The sequence below is a fragment of the Botrytis deweyae genome, assembly GCF_014898535.1.
Source record: "Botrytis deweyae strain B1 chromosome Unknown BDEW_034, whole genome shotgun sequence".
Classification (NCBI taxonomy): Eukaryota; Fungi; Ascomycota; class Leotiomycetes; order Helotiales; family Sclerotiniaceae; genus Botrytis; species Botrytis deweyae.
The window spans coordinates 178,709-200,770 of NW_024066241.1; the positions used below are offsets into that span (position 1 = coordinate 178,709).

The window sequence follows — 22,062 nt, forward strand, 5'->3', positions numbered from 1 at the left end:
TCTCTGGGTTTTTCATTAAGAAGTTTGAAAGGAATCCATAAAGTAAAACACGGCGGTCAGGAACTGTTTATTTACTTTTCATGAGCTGGCTGGGGACGCAGCGGGGCAACCATTGAGCACAGACCGTTTTGGGATAAATTGATTAGCGCGAATCAATCAATAGGATGAAATTTGAACGGACAATTGATAACCAATCAAATCCTAATTGGGCTCTTACTCGACAGCCACATCTTTTTTTCTACCAGCCACATACATTTAGCGCCACCATCACGTGTATGATAAGCGAGGGCTCTTTCGCACCGAGCTAGATTTTAGGAAAAGAATTCTGAATAACCTCGAATTAACTACGACTACGACAAACCCTTCGACAACTAACCACAGTCGCCATGAAGTGTACGTTTACTCCGGAATGATAGATCGCGAGATTACGAAGATTCTAATTTGAACTTATAGTCCTCAAGACCGGCCGTGTTGCCATCATCACCAGAGGCAGATATGCCGGAAAGAAGGTAAATTTTCACTCTTCACCATTTATTTACCATTTCCCACGAAATTACGAATTCAATCGAGCAATTTTATGAACCAAAGAGCGACGACAAATGGACTACACGAATTGGAGTTGTAAGGAATATTTGCTGATGGAGGAATAATTACAGGTCGTGATCATCCAACCCCAGGATGCCGGCAACAAGTCCCACCCATACCCTCACGCATTGGTCGCCGGTATCGAGCGTTACCCATCGCAAATCACCCGCCGTATGTCCAAGGCCAAGCAAACCAAGCGCAGCAAGGTCAAGCCTTTCATCAAGGTCATCAACTACAACCACTTGATGCCAACACGTTACACTCTTGAGTTGGAGGGATTGAAGGGTGTCGTTTCCGCAGATACCTTCAAGGAGGTTTCTCAACGTGAGGAGGCCAAGAAGACCGTCAAGAAGGCTTTGGAGGAGAGATACACATCAGGAAAGAACAGATGGTTCTTCACTCCTCTCAGTATGTTTTTTTCTTGGGGGAGTTTTGTGTGCAGAATTGGGCGAGCTAACATTTATCACAGGATTTTGAACAATTCTTCAGCGTCATCGGGTCGGAATGGGGTTTATTTACATGGTCTAGTCGCATCATGAGCTAGGAATGCAGCATCTCCATTAAAAAATGTTTATGAAGCTTGCTTTCCACGTTGCAAACGTGAATAAAATGTACATTTTGACAAAATCTCAGTTGCCGATCATGAGAATACTTGGAGAATGTTGGGTCAATTGTGATGTGAATCTGGAGGTGCCTTCATACCGACAAATTAATACAAGCGACACCGAGGATATTATACGATATCCGGCATTCGATATGGTGGATATGGACATGGGTGGAGGAGTTTTGCTTTCGTCACTATTCCAGAACCTGACAAGCTTCAATGGCCTTTTTTTGGATCTCACAATTCGATTTCAGCAGTCCGCATCTTTCAATCACAATCCACATTTCTCGAGAGTCCAGTCTAGATATTTCTTGAGCATTGATTTGCAAGTGCGCAATTACAACTAATCGTGCTATCTTTTCCCCACGCATTCAGTTCCCATGACGTCCAGGCATTACCAAAAATTTCCTCTTTAGTATCTCTTAGTTTCCTACCCCACAACACTCATTTGAAAGATTTTCCCGCAAAGACTCAGAATCTTCCCACAATCTACTCTAAACAGTTTCAATTACCAAATGCAACCACGCATTGAGAAACGTATCTCTGGACATCCGTCTCTAACACAGTTCGTTGAATGTTTTGCTCCAATCTCAGTCAGTGAATCGTTTTGACCGGGGCTCAGATCCCTTGCTATTATCTTCCAGTGAACATCGTCTAACTGCCCCATGTCGATTTACTTGTTGGCACCTTCACGTTACCTATACCCTAGCTAACTATACATACCTACCTACTCACATTATGGGTAGTCAGTATGGTAAGGAGTCACAATCAAGATAGTATATTGCAGTGCAGCATAAATTTCACGAACAGCCTTAGCCTTCACCCCACCCCCCGATCATCAGGCCAAATATAGCACAGAAATGATACTACCTTCCATTTTCTTCTTTACTCGTTCTGGCTGCTTCTCGTACCTTGCTACCTTACTACCCGCTCGCTTCATCACCCAACTGCGCCTGAACACAGCGTCCACAAAAAATAAGTTGAGTCAACAGGTTTAGCGATTCATCTACTCCGGCTCTTGTCTCCAGCTCTCTGAATTCGCAAGTTAAATCTTGAAGACTCATCAAGCGCAAACGGCTTACTCTTCGTCTCTCACGATGAATAGTTCGGGATAACTATACATTACATCTGATTCCCGACCGCAAGTATTTTATCGCCGATCCTATTTCCTCCATCATTACAGATTGTCAATAAGTTTGATGATTGAATCGATCCCACCTGATCAGTCTTGAACTTCCTGGAAATCTAAAACGCAAGCCATCTGTTTTTTTATGAGCTTCATGCATCCCCAATCTTCCCAAGATACGGCATCGACGTCTCCTACATCTACTACAATAATAGTGATTCTTAGTAGGAATTGTACATACTCTTGCTTCTGACAGACTTCCCGTCATCCCTATACTGCTGTGCGATACTCCTCCACTATTGGGCTCCTACATATAAGTGACATGGAAGAAAATATTCAAAAATAATATTCTACCGGAATTTGATTGTGTATCTCAAATGAATATTCGGATAATAATTTTCTCCTCACAAGCTGTGAATTATACGGCGCAAATACTGTGTCAGAAAGACTTGCAGTCAATAAGACGAGGCCGAAAAAGTTTTGTTGCACATCTCAATTTTTTATTTCTACGGTTGTTGCCTCCAGACAAGTTCTCGGCTGTCCCCAAGGTTGGCATTTTTACTATGTCCAATCTATGCCATCTCTAAACCAACACGTGATTTTAAATTCTACATCCAGGTGCTGGATATCACTATTCTTCATCCTTCAAGTCTTCGGCAATTAAAATGCCACCCCAAAACTCGAAGCTGTGTGTACTCGCCAGGCCGCCGGTAAATATGCTTCAATTCTTGACTTGTGAGTTAAATACATCTACTGCACCCCTCAGTATATAGTATACACACCACTTAGTCAGAGGTTAGACTAAGTGTCTACTATACTGGCCAACCTCTTGAGCTCTACCAATTACTTTCGCCGCTCGCGTAATGTGTCTGGATCAGATCCTACCTACCTCTACGATATATAAGAGTTATCGAACATACTCACCACACACCGTAATGTTTTGTGATATAATCCCTGCAAAATTCATATTTTGTTATATAAATTAAAATATTAAACAATTAATATAATTCTTGATATCAAATTAAAATAAATTGCTAATAGATAATCTAACTTATTTTTTATATATAAAAATTTCTAATTTATTTTTAATCATTTTTGTTGAAAAGTTATATAAGCTTTTAATTAAAAAAGTTCAGAATTTTTAATTTGTAATGTTTTTCCTATACAAAATAAGCGAATTTTTCGAATTTTTTTGAATTTTCAATTTTAATCTTTTAAAAACATTATTATAAAAATATTTAAAAATAAATGATATATTTTTTCGAGTAATTTTAATAATTTTAAATCTTTTTGAATTTTTTTTTTAATTTTTTTTTTTATTATAGTAAATAAACTAGGATATGAAAAGGTGAATAATCTTATATTTTAGTTGGAAAAGTGTTACATGTGTGGTGAGCAGGGGCTAGAACTCTTACCTTGAGATTGGCATTGAGTCTATACTGACTTCAGCATGTTTCGAGGGGATCTGAGACCGCCGCGCCTATGACCGATAATTAATTAATATACTCAGAGTAGGTTCATGTGCGCGTGCAGGAATATAAGTATATCGCAGGAGTTTCAAGGGGTTTTTGGGTTGAGTACTACCTTTTTCCGTAGAATAGATAAATATACTACATAATTCCTCATAGGTATATATTTGATTATGAATTTGAAATACTGTCACCAGCCTCTTATCGTCTGGCATATGAGTGAATCAAGACTTTACATGCTGCTCGTCATCGCATTCAGTATAATAGTACATGCGAACTGATGTTGAGACTTCTAGCCCTAGATGAATTGAGACTTTAAGACATAATACATGAAGTCTGATATACACCATCATATGTAAGAAGTTGCGTTTCGCAATTAGATATTGTTGTAGCCTTCTAGAATAGAGGTATGTATACAAAAGCGAGGAGATCAACTCTACCTCTGAAATACTTTAATACTTACACCACTATCATTCGAACTAATATGATGGTCATTTGTTGGCCCCCTCAAAGCTTTAAAAATATCCATTATACTCATATGAACGTGAAGAATCCATATACTCACCACATCAGCACTCATACAGTCTTCTATAGAAAACTTAAACGAATGACCTCGTCAAATCAGCCCGAGAGCTCCCGGTGAGCACCCAATCCTCACATTTCCAGAACAGATTCCTAAAAACAATATTCTGGATTGTGAAGTATTTCCTTAGCATCTGCTCAAGTTTCCATTTCCATCAAAGATATATTATATTTTTAAGAATCAGATTCATAATGAAAAAAAAAAGTTTATTCAATTTATATTTTTCTCCATCTCTAAACCCATAAATAGATATTTAAATCCATATTGAGACACTACAAGAAAAGTAAATATACTCTCAACCGTGTAAAAGTTTGCGAGTGAGCAAATTTCGTATATGTTGGTATCACCATGGGGATGGTGAAGTAATATAGTACTAATGATTCACACTGTTATAATATTGCTTAAGGTTCTAAAAGCTAAAGGCTACGAACGTATATGCTATAGTGCGGGGGCGCTAGCGCATGCGCTAGCGCGGTCAGTCACATGATCCCTATCCCAACAGTATACAATACATATATTACTATCAAAACACATGTTTGATTAAGCTCCAATGAGTAAGTATACACCTACAAATCCATTGATTTACTAGTCGAAATAGTACACAATCCCTCCCTTCTGCCTATTCTACATTTCAATTTCCCGGTGAGCCTATCTCGCTACCACATTTTAATATCAAGTATGTACTCCATCGAATTTCTCACTCCTTCAAGCACTCAACATGAAAATCACACAATCTCATTCAGCGATTCAGGTACCGAAGCAGAAGCTATCTAATTCACTACACTCAAACGACTTCCATTTCTGCTCCCGTCCTAAAATCGCAGAATCAACCTCCCCTACCTACCGAGCCTACCTATCCCTCTCCCCCGTCCCGCTACCCAGCCCCCAAAAATAAACCTAAGCCTAAGCCCAAATCTAAAAGATCACCACTCTCAACCCAACCCAATCGGTTGAACCATACGTAAAATCCATACAGAAACTTATTCCAGCGCACCAATCCACTCATTCACCACTAACCAGCAACTTCAAAACCACTCACCCCTCACATGACCACCCACATGACCACCCACATGACCATCCACATTACACACCCGGCCCAGCAACCCTCACCCGCACCCAGTAGGCACCTAGCCCACCCACCTCACCGAGTACAAAGAAAAAAAAAGGACATTCACAACACAACACAACTCACCCATCCATCCATACAAATCCACATTTTTCTTCTTCCCCCCCCCCCCCTTTCCCCTCCAGTGCCTTCACCCATGCACATATACATACATACATGCATACATACATACATACATGATCTACACGTTTGTAAAAACTCTGTACTACTGCGCTATAGCGGGTATTCACGTTTTTAGAGCGAGCCGAGAACACATCGACATATTCCGAAAGTGACCGAGTCATGCGTATGTATATGTATATCCGTTTTCACTTGGCATGAAGATCGAGACTGGATTTTAATTGCATGGAGCGCGTACCACTTCGCGTGGTGTGTGCATGTAATACACAGTGAGACAGCTTTAGAAAATACCTTGGAGAGGTTGGACAATAACGTATTTTCTTAAGATGTAAATATATTTGTTTGTGTAAAAGCTACTACTGTACTCCGACTCGCTGCACTTCACTCCCCGCATCTTGATCTCCCCCCTCTCTTACAGTACTGCCAGATACCTAATGATATTTGCCCCTCATCCTCCTCCAAAAAGAATACAAATCTCTTCCATTCAAATTGCTTGCTTTCCTCTCATCTCCTCCCTATTCAATCTTCCACTCAACCTGATCCCTCAAACTTCTTCCCCGTGTATTGCTATACTCCGCATCTCATCTGTAAGAAAAGAAACGAGCTAGAAACAAATACAGAATAGTCATAGTCCTATAAACATTCTATAACATTGACGGACAAAAAAAGAACTACAGCTAAAAATAAAAGGATGAAGTAATGCCTCATTGTAAAAAAAACTCAACACCATTTCATGCCGTAAAGATATAAAACAAGAAATGATGCGCCATCCATTTCCCTACCTATCCAACACCATCCAACCCTTTCATCTCTCGTTCATGTTCTTATCTCATCTGTTCGTAATCATTTGGTGTCATATCTCCTTTCCCCATCCAAAACTTGTCCTTCGTTAAAAGCAAAATAGAAGTTCAAAACGCAATAGAAAATTTGTATATCCCAAGATGGTATCAAATGAGAAACCCCCGAAATATTAAGAAAATTAAAAAACAAAAGCACGCTGAAAGACATTAGCTAGATGAAAAAAAAAAACATTGAAAATATCGAAGAATGTAAACACATTAGCTTCATCTTTGGTGTAGAGGAAACGATCCGCCTTTTTGAGGTAGAAAGATCTATGCCTTTGAACAAAAATTAAGAATTCGACAAAACGCAACCCGTCGCCCACACAAAAACTCACAAAAGGAAATAGCTCTAGCTTTTGAGATACTGCCTCCCAGCCAGAATTGACATATGGAATCTACATGACCTGGATCCAGTTCCAGGTAAAGAATCTTGAGGTCAGAAAGTTTTCGATTACGAAATCGTCGCTATTATTATGGCACTCCTAGCGTTCAAAGGGGCAATGAGGATTTAAGTGAGTGGTTCACGTGACACCAATTTTCGTAATATTTATTTTTTGGATCGACCTATTTGTTCAGTAAGTAATGTGGTCCAAAGATATGTAAGGTAGATTATATACTTTTAGATGAAGGTGTAGGCTTCCTGCCTGCCATCCATTCCAACATTCCGGACTCCTTCTTTTTTGGTTTGACCGTTACGATTCTTGGCCCGGGTGGGCCGCTTGGGTGAGACATAAAGGGAGGAAGAGGAGGAGGAGGAGGACCTCCAAGTCCTGGCGGCGGCGGTGGTGGTCTAGGTCCAGCTCCAGGTGGCATAGCTACACCAGGGGGAGGCCCAGGAGGTCGGACGCCATTGGGGGGTGCTGTTGGAGGACGGTTAGGAAAATGATGATGAGAATATCCATGGGAACTTCGGGGCCTACCATTTGGATTCATTGGGGGTGGTCCAGGAGGTCCAGGTGGAGGTGCTGGCCTTGGCGGTTCTGGGATTGGCCACATATGCATAGTGATCGCCCAATCGGGTTCGATCACTGTTTCCCATATTTGTGGTAGAATAATCTCACCATTGGGTCCGATCAAATCATAGTGACCTTCTTGAACGTGGGGACCAATAATATCGACGTGAAGGAAAGCTTGTTTGATCAATTCTTCCATGCCCTGTACAAAATTGTTAACAACTTATTGCATTGTATTTTTAAAGGGAAAGAACAATGAAAGAATAACTTACAGCCCATGTTGCACACAACTGGAATGGGAAGCTGAATTTTCTGCCTACGGCATCCTTGAATTTGATAGGTTTCTTTTTCTCATCCGCTGGTGGAGCAGGCGGTGGTGGTGGATTAGCAGCATTTGCAGCCGCAGTGGCAGCCGCGGTCGCGGCGGCGATAGCAGCGGCTAACTCATCTGCTTTCTTCTTTGCTTCTTCCTCTTCGGCTGCTCTAGCTTTTGCTTCATCTTCCTTAGCTTTCAATGCATCTGCGGCGCCCTTTGCCAATGCCAATTGTTTCTCAGCCTCGATTTTAGCTTCCCATTCAGCTTTGATAGCCGCGGCTTGTGCGGCCTCTGCAGCGTCTGCAGCATCCTTAGCTTCTTTCGCTAATTTGGCGGCCAAAGCTGATTGTGCCTCTTCCATTTTCTTCTTCAAATCAGCTTCATTATCGGCAGCCATCTTTTTGAGATCTGCTTCCATTGTCGCGGCTTTCTTCATTAGATCCGCTTGTGCTTCAGATGCCTTCTTCTCCCATTCGGCCTTCAAGGCAGCTTGAGCAGCGGCATCAGCGGCCTCTTTTTCCGCTTTTGCTTCCTGTGCGAGTTTAGCCGCTAGTAAGGTTTGAGCTTCTTCCATTCGCTTCTTCAAATCAGCTTCAGCTTCAGCGGCCTTCTTTTTTAAATCAGCCTCCATATCCGCAGCCCTCTTTTCTAACTCGGCTTGTTTCTCGGCGGCCCTCTTCTCAATGGCGGCTTGGGCTTCATTAGCTTTCCTTGCCCATTCAGCCCTCTCGTCTGCTAGCTTTTGTGCAGCTGCAGCAGCTTCTTCGGCATCCAATTTCTCTTTGAGTTCTCGTGCCTCCTTGTCGGCCAAGGCCTTCTGTGCAGCTTCAGATGCTTTTTGGGCGGCCTCTGCTTGCTCTTTAGCCCTATCAGACTCTATCTTAGCATTTTTCATTTGTTCCTCCATCAAAACCATTTTCTTCTCCAACTCAATATCAATCACTGGTACTGGCGAGGCAGCTGGTGCTGGCTCAGGAGCTGGCGGGGAAAACTGAGGAGGGAAGTATTGCATCCCTGCTGGAGCCATTGCCATATTTTGCTGTCCATGCTGTCCATGTTGTTGTCCGTGATGTCCATGTTGCAATGCCTGCATACCTGGAGACATTCCTGGAGACATTCCCGGAGACATAGCAGGAGGCATGTATCCTGGGTACCCTGGATAGCCTTGACCTCCACCATAAGGCTGATTACCGGGGTAGCCTTGCTGGGGTGCATAATGCATAAGCTCTTGATTAGGATGGCCAGGATATCCAGCAGGAGTGTTGTGCCCACTGTGTCCAGCCATTGGATCATGCCTGGATGCCATAGGATCATGTCTAGATGCCATTGGATCATGTCTAGATGCCATTGGGTCGTGCCTAGACGCCATTGGATCGTGTCTGCTATGGCTGTTGAAATAGCTGGCTCCGCCTGGACTTGGGGAAGGTTGCGGTGCAAATGAAGTCTGGTTTTGTGGTGCAAATGGATTTGAACTTTGGTTGTATTGTTGTTGAGGATATCCGCCACCATAATGTGTTAAAGCTCCTGGACCAGGCCCTGGTGGAGGAGCAACAGCGGGATTGCCAAAAGGTGGTGCATATTGGGTACTTGCACTAGCGGGGTATCCATTTGGGGCATATCCAGGCGGAGGCGCTACTCTACCACCATACGGAGCGGTTTGCTGAGCAGGATAGCCTCGGCCATAGCCTGGATAGTCATCTAGTTGATCCACGGTTGTTACTGGTCCCGGTGCTGTGTGCCGGTGCACTCTAGAAGCAGACGGGCGGTGATTTCGTTCAGCGGCCGGAGTATGACGGCGTGCGGGGCGATCGTAATTTGAGTGTGCACGTTCACTGGGAGCTGGACGACCTGTACTATGTTCTCGGGAACTAATTTGTCCTCTGTCTATGTATCTTGCCTGTGCGCGTGGCCGTGAAGCAGATTCAGAGGGTTCGATATCGTCTGAATAATCTAGTCCGTTCCAAGAGTCTTGGGAATTGTCTGAAAAGTCGTGACTATCGTCTGAGCGAATGTGACCCGACGATCCTTCGGAGAATGAATTGGATCTAGAATTTGAAGTAGAGTGTGATGGGGTAGTATATGGACTTTGGGTATTAGGAGTATCGATTGTGATTCGAGTTGTTGGACCCCTTGTACGAAGACTATGGGGAATAAAAGAGTCAGCATAGGTGAAGCTAGACCGCTAACCATGTCGCAACTATCAGTGTAACAGTTATGTTGTGAATTTAGGTACTTACGGCATCGGGATGTCTCTTTCAAGGAATTATCTCCCACCCACGACTCTCGATTCGAGAATGTCGGAGTGAAGATATCCTTGAAAATGGGTTGTTGAAGGGGGGGGGGGAGTCTTCGCCCAAGCTATGTCCCACCTCACAACTTCTTGAAGAATGTTCTGGATTGGACTGCCGATAATGTATTGCAGAAAAATCTGTGAAGTTTATACGAATTGTATGCAGAAGATGCAGACGAAGAAGCGACTCAACGTCAAAGCACTAAAATCAATTGATTTTTAAGGTTGGACGGCGTCGTGTCAAACTTTTGGTAGTTTGAGTGAAGAGGTAATAATAAATTGTAGTGGTTGTGCGGGCCGTCGCGAACTTAACTAGTTAAGTGGTTCGGTATTGATCAATCGACGGGTATGCTAAGATAGTTTATGACAATCCAAGGTTGTGTTGATCGGAGATGTAAGCGGCGATGTTTAGTGATACTTTGAAATATTAATATGATAAGTAACACCGCTGATGAAATCGTCGACTGTCGACTGTCGACTGTCGGTGTTGTTATTCGAACGAGATGGTTTATGTTCGAAGAATGTGGCGGAGAGATTTTTATCGATAAGTGAGGATTGAGTCTTCGAGAGAGGGTTTGGAGGGGAAAGGGAAATCAAGAAATAAAAATGTGGTGTGTGGATCTTGAATGGATGTAATAAGTGGGTGGGTGAGAGAGTGGATGAGTGGATGAGTGGATGAGTTGATGGGTGGATGGGTGGATGGGTGGATGATGAATGATGGATGATGGATGATGGTAGGTGTGTGTGTGTACGGAGTAGTTGTGGTGTGGTGGATTATAATTTTTTGGGTTTGGTCTGTGGGCAGCAGTGGCTAGAAGTACTGTCTGTACGTAGCCACGAGTAGCTTTCCCGGATCCTTTTCTGCTGCGAGGGGTCGAATATTTTAGCGTATATTTCTTATTATTCGTTGTCAACCAATCCAAACTGAGCTGGACGGTTATTCGTCTGCTAGTTCGAGTAGGTAAGGTAGTATTTTCTAATTCCTTCGATTGTTTCCTAGGCTGCCAGGTTCTTCCTATTTCGATTTTCTCTTTCTCATCAATGAAGTCCATATGCATCCTTTTGGGTACTCTTACGTCTCATATACCTAGTACCCTCGTACCTAGCGACATTTCAAAATTGGCACACACTCGCGGCAAATGGAGAAAAGAGCGAGCATTATCGGTATACAAGGTTGAAGAGCCATTGCACATACACTGTAGTACAAGGATCAAGGGATCAGTTCATGGAGAAGATGTTGATCTGGAAGAAACGATAGAAGTTCTCAAGTAACAGAAAAGATTGATCGCCTATCTGATATCTTGAGTTATGTGAAGATCGAACTACTGTAACATACCTTTCTTTCCTTGTGAAGTTGTCCAAAAGGTAAGATGATCCGAGGTATGATATTGAGATCCTAGGTACTCCAAGGAAGAAAATGATCCAAAAGAATCTCCAAATGGGGTTTTATCCGCAGTCGATATTAGAAGTCTAGACGATTATGAAACCAGAAGAATACTAGAAGGGAGGGGAAGCCGGAGAGGAAATGATGAATGGTCCGTGTATGGAGGGGAGTAAAGAATAGATGGAACACCTGGAGAAAAAAGAACGGGTCTTCCAATTAGTCGTCCTGAGGGGTAATAACTGTATGGCAATGGTAATAATCAAACACTGATTTTATGTGTGAGTACTCGAGTACTCTGTGGTATGTTGATATGATCACTCCGGTACCACTGACTTGGTTTTCGGTTTCTGGGAATTTCAAATCAAATGAAAGAGGAGGAAAAAGAGATTGACGGTGTGATATGATGTTGTGTAGTTTATGTAGACTTCATGTTGTGAGATAGTTTGTGTATTTTTGCTTTCTTATTCAGAGTCTTCCGTAGTGGAGACGGATTGGTTGTTAATGTAATAATTGTTCTCAATCCGTTAGAAGACTTTGTTTCAACGAGAGGATGAATGATGTGAAGGACAAATAAATATTGGATGGATGGTACTCTGTTGCTAGGGGGGACGAGGTGATGAATTCAAGTTTGGGGGGTAAAGATGGAAGATTCCGGTACAAATTCGCTTCGTCTGCTGATGAAGGGGTAAAAAGACTTGCGAACCGGGTACGAATTTAAAGCCCTTGGGCTCTTATGGGAAGAGTAAAAGTGTCAGAAAAGTCATGAGTTTGGCTTTTTTTTATTAATTTAACATGCAGAACTGCGTGAATTGTGGACCGAAAGGGAAAAGTATCACTTCGCGGTTTTTGATTTTTTGATTCTGGAACTTCGGGCTTGTGTGGTTGGTTCCTTCAGCCTTTCCTCTTGGTGTAGTTGGTCTTGTGATTAGATTGATGATGTTTCTGCATATTTGAATGTTGAAATATACAACTAGGGCTCCACGATGTTGCACAGCAGATTGGACAATGGGAAACTCTCATGTATAGATACAACTTGTGTAGTATTCGGGATAAAAATCAAGGAATTATTGCGGTGTCAGCTGTAATCGACCACCCTCAAGGCTGACTCTATCTACATATACCAGGCCTTCCAAACCCGTGCGTTGTCACGATTCTAAAAGACTCATCTCTGAATTGTTTCTTTCAGGTTCGGATAGGTTCAGATAATCAGAGCCGCCTAAAAAAAACCTCGTCACCGCCTTTTTTTAACAGCCTAAAGATGCCCAAGAATTCCGAGCCTCTTGCCCAATGTGGCAAAGCTAATCGCCAATTCAATGATTGGGCACCGAAATCCATGAATGCGCTCCTACTGGTGCCACGACCTCGGGAGGGGCTTGTAACCTACCTTTCGATTGTCCAATTCTAGCCCATGACATTTGAAATGACGGATTTGAACGGTAACATTCTCATGCAAGTCGTAACCGTAATTTTTAGATGGAAGAAATTTTCGAATTGAAAAACCATATCGAACCTTGCACTTTTGAATGTGCGAGTGCATACATCCGACGTTGAAAATAATGATGGGAATTCATGTTCCAAAATGTGGATCTTGTGTCTCCAGGATCAAGATGATGTGCCTTGCATGTTCCACATTCTGAGAACTGATCAATTTCTATGAATATCAACGAGTAATAGAACCCGAATCTCTATTCAATAATTCACGAGCGGCGATGAGGGAAGCTTCGTCATAACCCTCCCAGCCAGGTTCTTTAGCAGCACTTCGTCGGACGATTTCCGATAATTTAGATGTAGCCGTCTCATTCAGCTTCTCGATTGTGTTTGTATCTGGGAAGGGCAGATTATTATCTGGTTTGCTGTTTCGACTTGTTGGGGGCTTGCGGAGAAGTTGACTACTAGCCTATGGTGTGTTAGAAGTGATTTGTCAAAATAGAGGTTAGACCAACCAGTTTCAAGCCATAGTATCCACGAAGATAGTCATCACATAATTCGATGCTTCTACAAAACCTTCGCAAAGAGTCTGCAAGGTACCGGTCCGAGTTCGAATCATTCACACCTGCGGCAATGTATAGAATCTCTCCGAGTCGGGCGTGCATCTGCGGTTAGTTGTTAGCATATTTACAGCTTCCAAGAAAGATACTAGGCCGCCCACATTCCATGCATTAGGTGTGATGAGCAGGACCTCTTCCAATGCAAAAATTCCTTGTGGATACATGCCCTGCGAAACATAAAGATCTGCCAACTCTGCCCAGGATTCTGCATCCGTGGGGGATAAGTCCAACAACTCATTGAGTGCGGTAATTGCCTCTGAGGTTTTTCCAAGTGACCTGAGAACCGAAATACGACGTTTCAAGATAGGCTACACAGCTCAGTAAGTGTTTTTGTGGAAACACGTTCGAGTAAGCTTACCATGTTATTTGGATTATCCGACAAGTTTTGTTCGTATCCGTCCAGTACTTTTTGTAATGCTGCATTGTCTTCTGCGTTGACTTCACAGAGTAATCCTCTCATTGCCATAATCCGCTCGTTTTCAACCCCGAACCTTTCCTGGAGTCGCTTGATACATAGCTGCGCAGATTTCTCATCACCAGTTCGCAAGCATGACATTAATAGGTTTTCGTAAGTAGTCCACAATTCTGGTGATTCCGCAGCCGTCCAAATCGAGCTTAAGGACCATGATGATATCGATGAAGGTGTGTTTCGCAATATAGAGGGAGCTTGCTGAGAGTTTTGTAAGGCCAGTGCTGGCGGGAGATGTGCAGGTGGGTGTAAGAGTGCAGAGGACATGATTGTAGTATTTCGGAAGTTCTAGATGTGGCTTTTGTGGAAGAAGAAGAGTACAGTATGAAAATCTGGGGTTGTAAGATCGATTAAAGTAGGGACAGCTTGTGATTGTGAAGCTCTCCACATAAAGTTTAGCTCTCACGGCTGTTTTGACGTTTCTCAAAGTTTATGCCTTATCTGTGATGTTAATGCCTTAATATCTTTATCGATGCGGGCGGTGTAAAGCTAGTGGGGGGATGGGTATCGGATGGACACTTGCATCTTCAGTCAACATAGAAGAAACTCATTACAGCATTGGAACAATCACATTTGGTTTCTAATCTCCGCCAAATATCAGGAAGCCTCAAGTCATGCGCGTCGTATCTGCTGAACATTCAACGCTCCGTTAATCCAATTTCTTAATGGAGGACCACTCGATACAAATATAAGCCCTCAAAGATGTACGCCCTTGCTCGGAACAACCATACTTTCATTCAGGATAATGTACTAAAGCTTTAACAGGTTTGAAAAGTCGTTGTATGACCTCATTCGAGGTCTGCGAAACCACAAAGGCAACGAGAAGGAGTACATTCAAAATAGTTTGAAAGAATGTCGTGCGGAAATCAAAGGATCCGACATGGGTTAGAATCTATGGCAGAAGAAGGGGGTGCATTTTAACTGACGGATAAAACGCAGACCTCAAGGCTACGGCCTTGCTGAAACTGGTTTACCTGGAAATGTTTGGACATGATATGTCATGGGCTTCCTTTCATGTTCTCGAAGTTATGTCCTCGCCAAAATACCTGCAGAAACGAGTCGGATATTTGGGCGCTGTGCAGAGTTTCCGACCGGATACTGAAGTTCTGATGTTGGCTACAAACCTCTTGAAGAAGGTACGATATTCTAAGTGATTCTTAAGTATTGTACTTAGGCATATACAGGATTTGAGTTCCGCGACACCGACAACAATGTCTCTACCAATCATAACATTACCGCATGTCATTACTCCTTCACTTGCGCTATCGGTTCTCTCAGACTTGTTACCTCGAATGACACATTCCCATCCAACAATTCGCAAGAAAACTATTGTCACACTTTATAGATTGGCTCTAGTCTATCCAGAAACATTACGTCCGGCATGGCCAAAAATCAAAGAGCGATTGATGGATGAAGGCGAAGATCCAAGTGTTACAGCTGCAATTGTCAATGTGGTTTGTGAATTGGGATGGCGGAGACCTCAAGACTTCTTACCACTCGCCCCGAGGCTGTTCGAGCTCCTTGTTGATAGTGGAAATAATTGGATGGCCATCAAACTCATCAAACTGGTTAGTTTCAAATCTTGTACTAGGAACTATATTTTGACACACGTCTAGTTCGCTACCTTGACTCCGCTTGAGCCAAGATTGGTCAAAAAACTTTTACCACCACTGACATCTATCATTCGAACCACTCCAGCAATGTCACTGCTATATGAATGTATAAATGGTATTATATTAGGCGGAATTCTAGGAAGCAGTGAGGAATCGGCAGGCGGGGAAGAGATAGCCACTCTTTGTGTGAGCAAGTTGCGGGGTATGATTATGGTTGAGGGAGATCCTAATCGTAAGTCTTGAGTTCCTCAGAAAATGACTGATGCTAAAGATTTACAGTAAAATATGTCGCTCTACTCGCTTTCAACAAGATTGTTGTTACTCACCCATTTCTTGTCGCTCAACAAGAAGATGTAATAATGGACTGTATCGATAGTCCTGATATCTCAATTCGCTTACGCGCATTAGACTTAGTTGTAGGCATGGTCAGCAGCGACAATTTGATGTCGATTGTTGGGAGGTTGATGAGACAACTCCGAAGTTCCCCCTCAATGCCTGCAAGTAGTTCAAATCCTCGACCAGCTGGTCACATTGAACCCGAAGCAGATTCAGACGATGAGGCCCCGGAAGTTGCCATCAGGTCTGATAGGGGGGCATCACAAGATTTGTTATTGCCTGATGACTATAAGGTGGATGTCATCACCAGAATACTCCAAATGTGCTCGATAAATAATTATGCTAATCTCGTCGATTTTGACTGGTATATCGATATTTTAATTCAACTCGTCAGGAATGCTCCGATCACAAATGCGACCTCAAACCAAGAAATGGATGAATCCTCAGATGACGATATTTCTGAAAGAATTGGAGATGAATTGCGAAATGTTGCCGTTAAGGTAAAAGCAGTTCGATCTCAAGCGGCCAGGGCTGCTGATTCAATACTGATACTAGCTTTTAACGATACGTCGAGTCAAGTTAGCTCCGGAAACGGAGCACTTCGTCCGATATCATGGATGATTGGGGAGTACGCTTCTTATTTGGAGTCCCCAGAAAATACAATGGCAGCCTTACTGCATATTGCCAAGGTGTCAACGTCTGCTGAGAGTCTCATTGTGTACCTCCAAGCATTACCAAAGGTTTTTGCGATCATAGCCGATGACGAGCATTCATTATGGACGGTTGAACGGAAGACAATGATGTCACTGTTAATGGCACGCATCATAAATGCCATTGAACCCCTAGCAATGCACCCCGATTTAGAGGTCCAGGAGAGGGCAGTTGAATTTTCAGAGCTGTTAAAGTTGGCAGCGGAAGCGACAAATGGTCAAGAGCCGTCCTCGGAATCGGTTCAGCAAGATGCACCACTTTTACTTACACAAGCACTCCCTTCTCTATTCAGGGGGCAGGAATTAAACTCAGTTGCAGCTAGTGCGCAGAAAAATGTTCCGTTGCCATCTAATTTGGATCTTGATCAGCCAATCAATCCAAATTTGCACAACCTACTGCGCAATGTAGACATGATATCCTTCGATGAGCCCGAAAACGACGAATTCGAAGTCTATTATCATCAGAAACCGGAGCCTACTTCAATTTCATCAAATGAACCTGCTATCAATCGTCTTGGCGGAAGTCCCGACCAGCCTGCCCAGTCTTATCAACAAGGCAGCGAAGAGTCATACCTAGATCCAGATATCGTTGCGCGACGGAAAGCGGAAAGACTTGAAAGAAATAGAGATGATCCTTTTTACATTGCACCGACTGATGGTAGTATCTCTGGCACTTCAACGCCTCTTCATAACATTATTCAAACCAACAATGGACCAGATTTAGATATCGATGCCATACCAATCATGCAGCTAGACCTGGGCAAGACAAGTCTAAATACAATAAAAACTAAAAAGCCCTCGAAAAAGCCTCGTCAACGAATACAAGTGGCTGCCGATGAAACTCTGAATCTGAGTGGAACTTCTACGCCCGCAAACGATTCCGAAAACAGTACTGATGGACCCATCAAGGCGCGAATGACAAAAGGGAAACAATCCCTTTTACAAGTAGACTCGAGTCATATTGGCCAATTTTCCCTTGAGGGTGACAATACTAGCGGAATTGACTTTGAGCGGCAGCAGAAAGAGGATGCTGAGATGGTAAAGGCTATGAAAGAGGTAGAAAGACTTCGATTGGAGATGCAGCGAGCAAATGAGAGAATCCATGCTGCACAAGATGTTCCACCAGAAGGAACGGTGGTGAAGAAGAAGACGAAGAAGAAGACCAAACCAGTCGAAGGCGAAGTAGCGACAGTGGTTAAGAAAAAGAAAAAGGCCAAGAAAATTGTAGTTGACGAAGGAGAAGGCGAAGGCGAAATTTCCATGGCTCCAACGACTACAGATGTCGTAAAGCCGAAGAAGAAAAAGAAGAAGCCAAAGGTAGAAGAAGGGGTCGTGGAACAGGCGTAATATGCATAGCGTTTAGGAAGCATTCAATGGCGTATGGAGCTTGCAACAGATACCACAAAGGTAGTCATGGGCTAAAAACTTTTGAGTTTTGATCACAATGTAGTTCTGTAGGTAATCCATGTGAATGCATTTGTACAAAGTATTCGATATTTTCTCTCTCAATTGACTTTGAAGTATGCAGAATTCCTTGCTTTGATTATAGTCTTGGTACTTGACATTCCTACGTTGATTCAGATTCGCGCATCCAATCTGTAGGAAAGGGGGGCTAGTACACGTGACCACAATCCTTATCCTTATCGGAGCCTAGAGCTCGGACCAACAACGAGCAAAAAAAAGATTCCCAATCGCATATCAAAATTCAAAACTCTCGTTCTGCCAGATTTTTTCCGAGTGTAATTCTTTTACACATAGACAATATGGCAACCTCAGCAAACTTCATTCCTCTCGGGGGAGTGGATAAGACTCATGAGTTCGATCAACCTATGAAAAAGCGCGATGCGGGTTATAGAGCTAAGTCTCTTTCCGCTGGAAAGCCGAAGGTTATTGGAGCTACTAAAGGTAGGTTCATTTGTTCTTTGCATATCCATTAGGATATGGCCCGGCCATAGAATTGAGATGCTTTTGCCTCGTTTGAAGTGGGATAGAAAATTCTAATGAACTGGGAATACAGAGGAGCGATCGCGAATTGCGCGCGAAGTACGAAATGCGGCGAAGAAAGAGAAGAAGAAGGCCAAGTCCGATGCAAAGAAGGCTAGAAAATTGAATGGTATCATGACTAGACGAGCTGTAAGTCTTCGAATTTCTAATTTTGGCTGGTAGGGCGGAAGAAACTGATTCAATTTGGGCTTCTAGACTCGTAACCCAGAAAAATACAACAAGAACAAGGAGAGAAATCGTCTTCACGCAATCGACGTCGAACGTTACAAGATTCGCTTGAACGCCGTCAACCAAGCCCAGAAATTGGCCGCGGTCCATGATCCTAGTGGAGTTTCCTTTAATGTGGGAGAGGTAGTTACATTGGAAGATGGAACCGTGAAGAGTAAGAAGAGCTTGGAGAGGAAACAAGAACTTGCCGAAGGGAAGCAGTCGGTCCAAAATGAAGATACTGCTGTGCCAGAAGGTATCAATCCGGAACGACTTCATCTTCTTGATGGAGAGAAGAAATCACATATTTCGAAGACGGCACTCAAGAAGAAGAAAATGTACGAACCAAAACCTGTTCCACCTAAACCGATTATTCCAGAGGGAGTCGCTCTACCGGAAGGAGAGCTGAATTGGTTAGCATTATGGGATATTTCGGATGGACAAATCGAGCAGAGGATCGCGATGGCTAAGAGAGAAGCTGGAAATGCAAAGAGGGATCTTAGAAGAAGGCAAAGGGAAGAAGCTAAATTCAGGAGGTTAATGAAGGCGAAGAGAAGAAACGCACAGAAAATGGGTGTTGTTTTCGATCCCATTGCAGCAAAGAACGAGATTTTGGGCGACAACGATGATGACAAGGATGATGAAGAAGCTTCTGATTCTGAAAATGAATCGAATAGTGATTCTGACTCCGATTCCGATTCCGATTCTGACTCCGAGAGCGATAACGAAGAAGATTCCGAGGAGACCAAGGCCAAGAAACGAGAAGAGAAGAAACAGAAACCCAGATTTAACCTAGACGAGAGCCAATTAAACGCAATCGTCAAAAAAGAAATACAGCGTGTCAGGAAGGATACACGAAAACAAGAGAAAATAATGGGTGTATATGAGAAAGAGCCAAAAGTAATGACCGAAGAACAAAAGGCCGCATTGAAAGAAGCCCGTATAAAGCGCAAAGCCGAAAAGAAAGCCGAAAAAAGGGCAAAGAAAGAGGAAGAGGCGAAGCTGGGAGTAGTAAGTTTGAAGGGAAAGCAAAATAGAAAAGCAAGGAAGGAATTAAGGAGGGCTGAGAGGGCCAAGAAAGCTGAAGAGAATGGAGATGCGCCTGCGACAGAGAACGTCAAGGAGGACGAGGATGAAGGAGGTGTCGATTTATTGGGTAGTCTGGAGATGGCACTAAATCAACCTGAGGAAACGAAGGAACAGAAGAAGGCCCGTAAGAAGGCTGAAAAGGCCGAAAAGGAAACATCCGAAGCAGTGGAGGAAAGTAAAGAAGAGAGGAAAGCTCGCAAGAAGGCCGAAAAGGCCGCAAAAGTGGTCGCCGACGAACCAACACCGGCCGCGGTCACAGAACCAATAGAGGAAACTAAAGAAGAGAAGAAAGCCCGCAAGAAGGCTGAAAAGGCGGCTAAATCCACCCCTGTCGTTGTCAAAGAGGAAACTCCTCAACCAGAACCAGTAGCAGAGGAAAGCAAAAAACGCAAGCGCTCCAAGGAGGAAAAGGAATCTTCGAAGAAGAAGAAGTCCAAACCCACTGAAGAGCCTGAGGAACCAAAAGTTGAGAAAGAAGTAGCGGCTCAGTGGAATGCAGATGCGCTAGATGGGGATGCGCAAAGGAAAAGCAAGTTTTTGAGATTGCTTGGGGCTGGAAAGGGCGGCGCTGTCAGTGGAAAGGGGGTGGAAGCTAAGGGCAAGGGAGATATTCAGAAAGTGCAGAGTGAGTTGGAGAGACAGTATGATTATGGGATGAAGATGAAACATGATGGAGGTGGGAAGAGGAGAGGTTTGGGCGCATAGGGCTACATTCAAGCGGGTAATTGAATGAGATAGGAGCGGGTAATCTGTTTCGCTGGGCTGATGAAGTAGAATCTTGATATCCATTGGATTAACTGTTTATGTTACCTATCATTTCAGGGTTATGGGAGTCCTAAAAGTTGCCTTCATCTCTCACCATCTTGTATCTCCTCGACTTCTAGATTGAGCGAGTTGATGAGTAGATAGATAGAACCAAATGAAAGATAAATATATTTTAATGCAGGATATAGCTAGATTTTGTAAAGCAACATCCGTTCATGAAATCAAGCAGGTAGGTATACATATTCGTAGCTGTGCCGGAATTATTGACTTTCGATCCGCCAGTGAAGATGTGCACGGAAATGGAAGACATCAAGATATTTAAGGCATATCGCAATTTCGTTCCAGATATCTTTTCGAACTTGAAATATGTTCAATTGACATGTATATGGAGCGCTAAATCAATCATTCATTGATATTGATCCCATATGAAAACCCCCCTTGACCATCGAAATCCGGTTACTTTTGACGGATACAAAAAATGGAATAAGAAAACGAGACCCAAATAAAACTCCCATCCACAAATTTCGCAATTGCTTTTCTCAATTGCAGACTAAGTCCAACCCCTAGAATATCGATAGCTCGTAAGCCTCCGTCTACTGCGACATGATTTGGGTTGCATACAATGCAAATCCCCAGTTCCTCCGTTTTTAGTTGGCATATATGATCGCGAGAATCGAATGAATGAATTGAATAAGATAGAATGCGATGCGCTTATTTACCGCCGCTGAAATAGGAAACTACGCGGAAAAGGAGGTCGACAAATAATCCGCCAATAAGGATAAATGCGAATAGGTCTATTGATTGAGTTGTTAGCTTGAGTCTTGCGCATAGTGATATCTCTCAAAATTCCTCCATGATGCACATTTCGCTGGGCTGTGACTTCTTCCTGTCTGTCCATTGGACTTCTGCTTCCGCCCAAGATTCTTTGACAGACATTCGATGAGCGATTGAGAAACGCCCATTTCCCACACCAATTAAACTTCTGCTTGAATTGCCCCTCTTCTCAGTCCTCTGACCGGCCTGCCTTTCCTCCGCAGCCCTCAATTTCTTTTCCATCTTCCCTTCTATGAAGTAAAGACACAAGGAGAAGTCAAAACCTACATAACCAACCCTTACTAATAGGGCTCTTCTGTTTCTTCAACTCCTTCTTGTGCAATTGAGCTTCTGATTTTCCTTGTTTGTTCTCATTGACGGCAGCGAACTTGAGGTTTGCTTTGCGTTGGGCGGGTGTTTGAACCTAGGGAAGAGGGTTAGTTTGAGGGTTTTTGGATTTAAGAAGCTAGAATAGCGATCGGAGTTTTTAAAGGGAGATGTTCAATGCGAATTAGAAGAAGAGGTAGAGAAGAATCAAAAGCCAAACGATTCTGGAAAACACAGTGCCCCCGAAGTTTAATACGAGGGGAAAAGTAAAAGTACATACCAT

At 43.1% G+C, this 22,062-nt stretch overlaps 6 protein-coding genes across 6 annotated transcripts; 3 read left to right on the forward strand and 3 right to left on the reverse strand.

Annotated features, from left to right (window-relative positions):
• Positions 1 to 386: 386 nt before the first annotated feature.
• On the forward strand, positions 387 to 1,062 carry EAE98_010187 (uncharacterized protein; the record flags this gene model as incomplete). Its single annotated transcript, XM_038957808.1, has 4 exons — positions 387 to 393; positions 454 to 509; positions 657 to 993; positions 1,055 to 1,062. The coding sequence occupies 4 exons, from the start codon at positions 387 to 389 to the stop codon at positions 1,060 to 1,062; spliced, it is 408 nt and encodes a 135-aa protein (XP_038805820.1).
• Positions 1,063 to 7,002: 5,940 nt separating this feature from the next.
• EAE98_010188 (uncharacterized protein) lies at positions 7,003 to 9,966 on the reverse strand (the record flags this gene model as incomplete). The annotated part of the gene is made up of 5 exons (XM_038957809.1): positions 7,003 to 7,019; positions 7,073 to 7,315; positions 7,376 to 7,610; positions 7,681 to 9,865; positions 9,962 to 9,966. 5 exons carry the CDS (start codon positions 9,964 to 9,966, stop codon positions 7,003 to 7,005), a joined length of 2,685 nt encoding a protein of 894 aa, XP_038805821.1.
• Positions 9,967 to 13,058: 3,092 nt separating this feature from the next.
• On the reverse strand, positions 13,059 to 14,182 carry EAE98_010189 (uncharacterized protein; the record flags this gene model as incomplete). Its single annotated transcript, XM_038957810.1, has 4 exons — positions 13,059 to 13,295; positions 13,342 to 13,491; positions 13,548 to 13,754; positions 13,805 to 14,182. 4 exons carry the CDS (start codon positions 14,180 to 14,182, stop codon positions 13,059 to 13,061), a joined length of 972 nt encoding a protein of 323 aa, XP_038805822.1.
• A 289-nt stretch (positions 14,183 to 14,471) lies between these two features.
• Positions 14,472 to 18,106, forward strand: EAE98_010190 (uncharacterized protein). The gene is made up of 6 exons (XM_038957811.1): positions 14,472 to 14,619; positions 14,681 to 14,799; positions 14,855 to 15,051; positions 15,100 to 15,483; positions 15,532 to 15,760; positions 15,808 to 18,106. Coding segments are annotated over exons 1-6 (3,045 nt in total). The 5' UTR covers positions 14,472 to 14,617; the 3' UTR covers positions 17,922 to 18,106.
• Positions 18,107 to 18,337: 231 nt separating this feature from the next.
• On the forward strand, positions 18,338 to 20,579 carry EAE98_010191 (uncharacterized protein; the record flags this gene model as incomplete). Its single annotated transcript, XM_038957812.1, has 3 exons — positions 18,338 to 18,479; positions 18,592 to 18,707; positions 18,774 to 20,579. 3 exons carry the CDS (start codon positions 18,338 to 18,340, stop codon positions 20,577 to 20,579), a joined length of 2,064 nt encoding a protein of 687 aa, XP_038805824.1.
• A 771-nt stretch (positions 20,580 to 21,350) lies between these two features.
• Positions 21,351 to 22,062, reverse strand: EAE98_010192 (uncharacterized protein; the record flags this gene model as incomplete). Its single annotated transcript, XM_038957813.1, has 3 exons — positions 21,351 to 21,433; positions 21,741 to 21,876; positions 22,060 to 22,062. The coding sequence occupies 3 exons, from the start codon at positions 22,060 to 22,062 to the stop codon at positions 21,351 to 21,353; spliced, it is 222 nt and encodes a 73-aa protein (XP_038805825.1).

What these genes read in the sequence shown, in the direction of transcription:
- EAE98_010190 (XM_038957811.1), top strand. An exon ending in AATCAAAGGATCCGACATGG is followed by an intron (nt 14,800 to 14,854) that starts GTTAGAATCTAT and finishes GATAAAACGCAG; the next exon opens with ACCTCAAGGCTACGGCCTTG. An exon ending in GGTTGAGGGAGATCCTAATC is followed by an intron (nt 15,761 to 15,807) that starts GTAAGTCTTGAG and finishes AAAGATTTACAG; the next exon opens with TAAAATATGTCGCTCTACTC.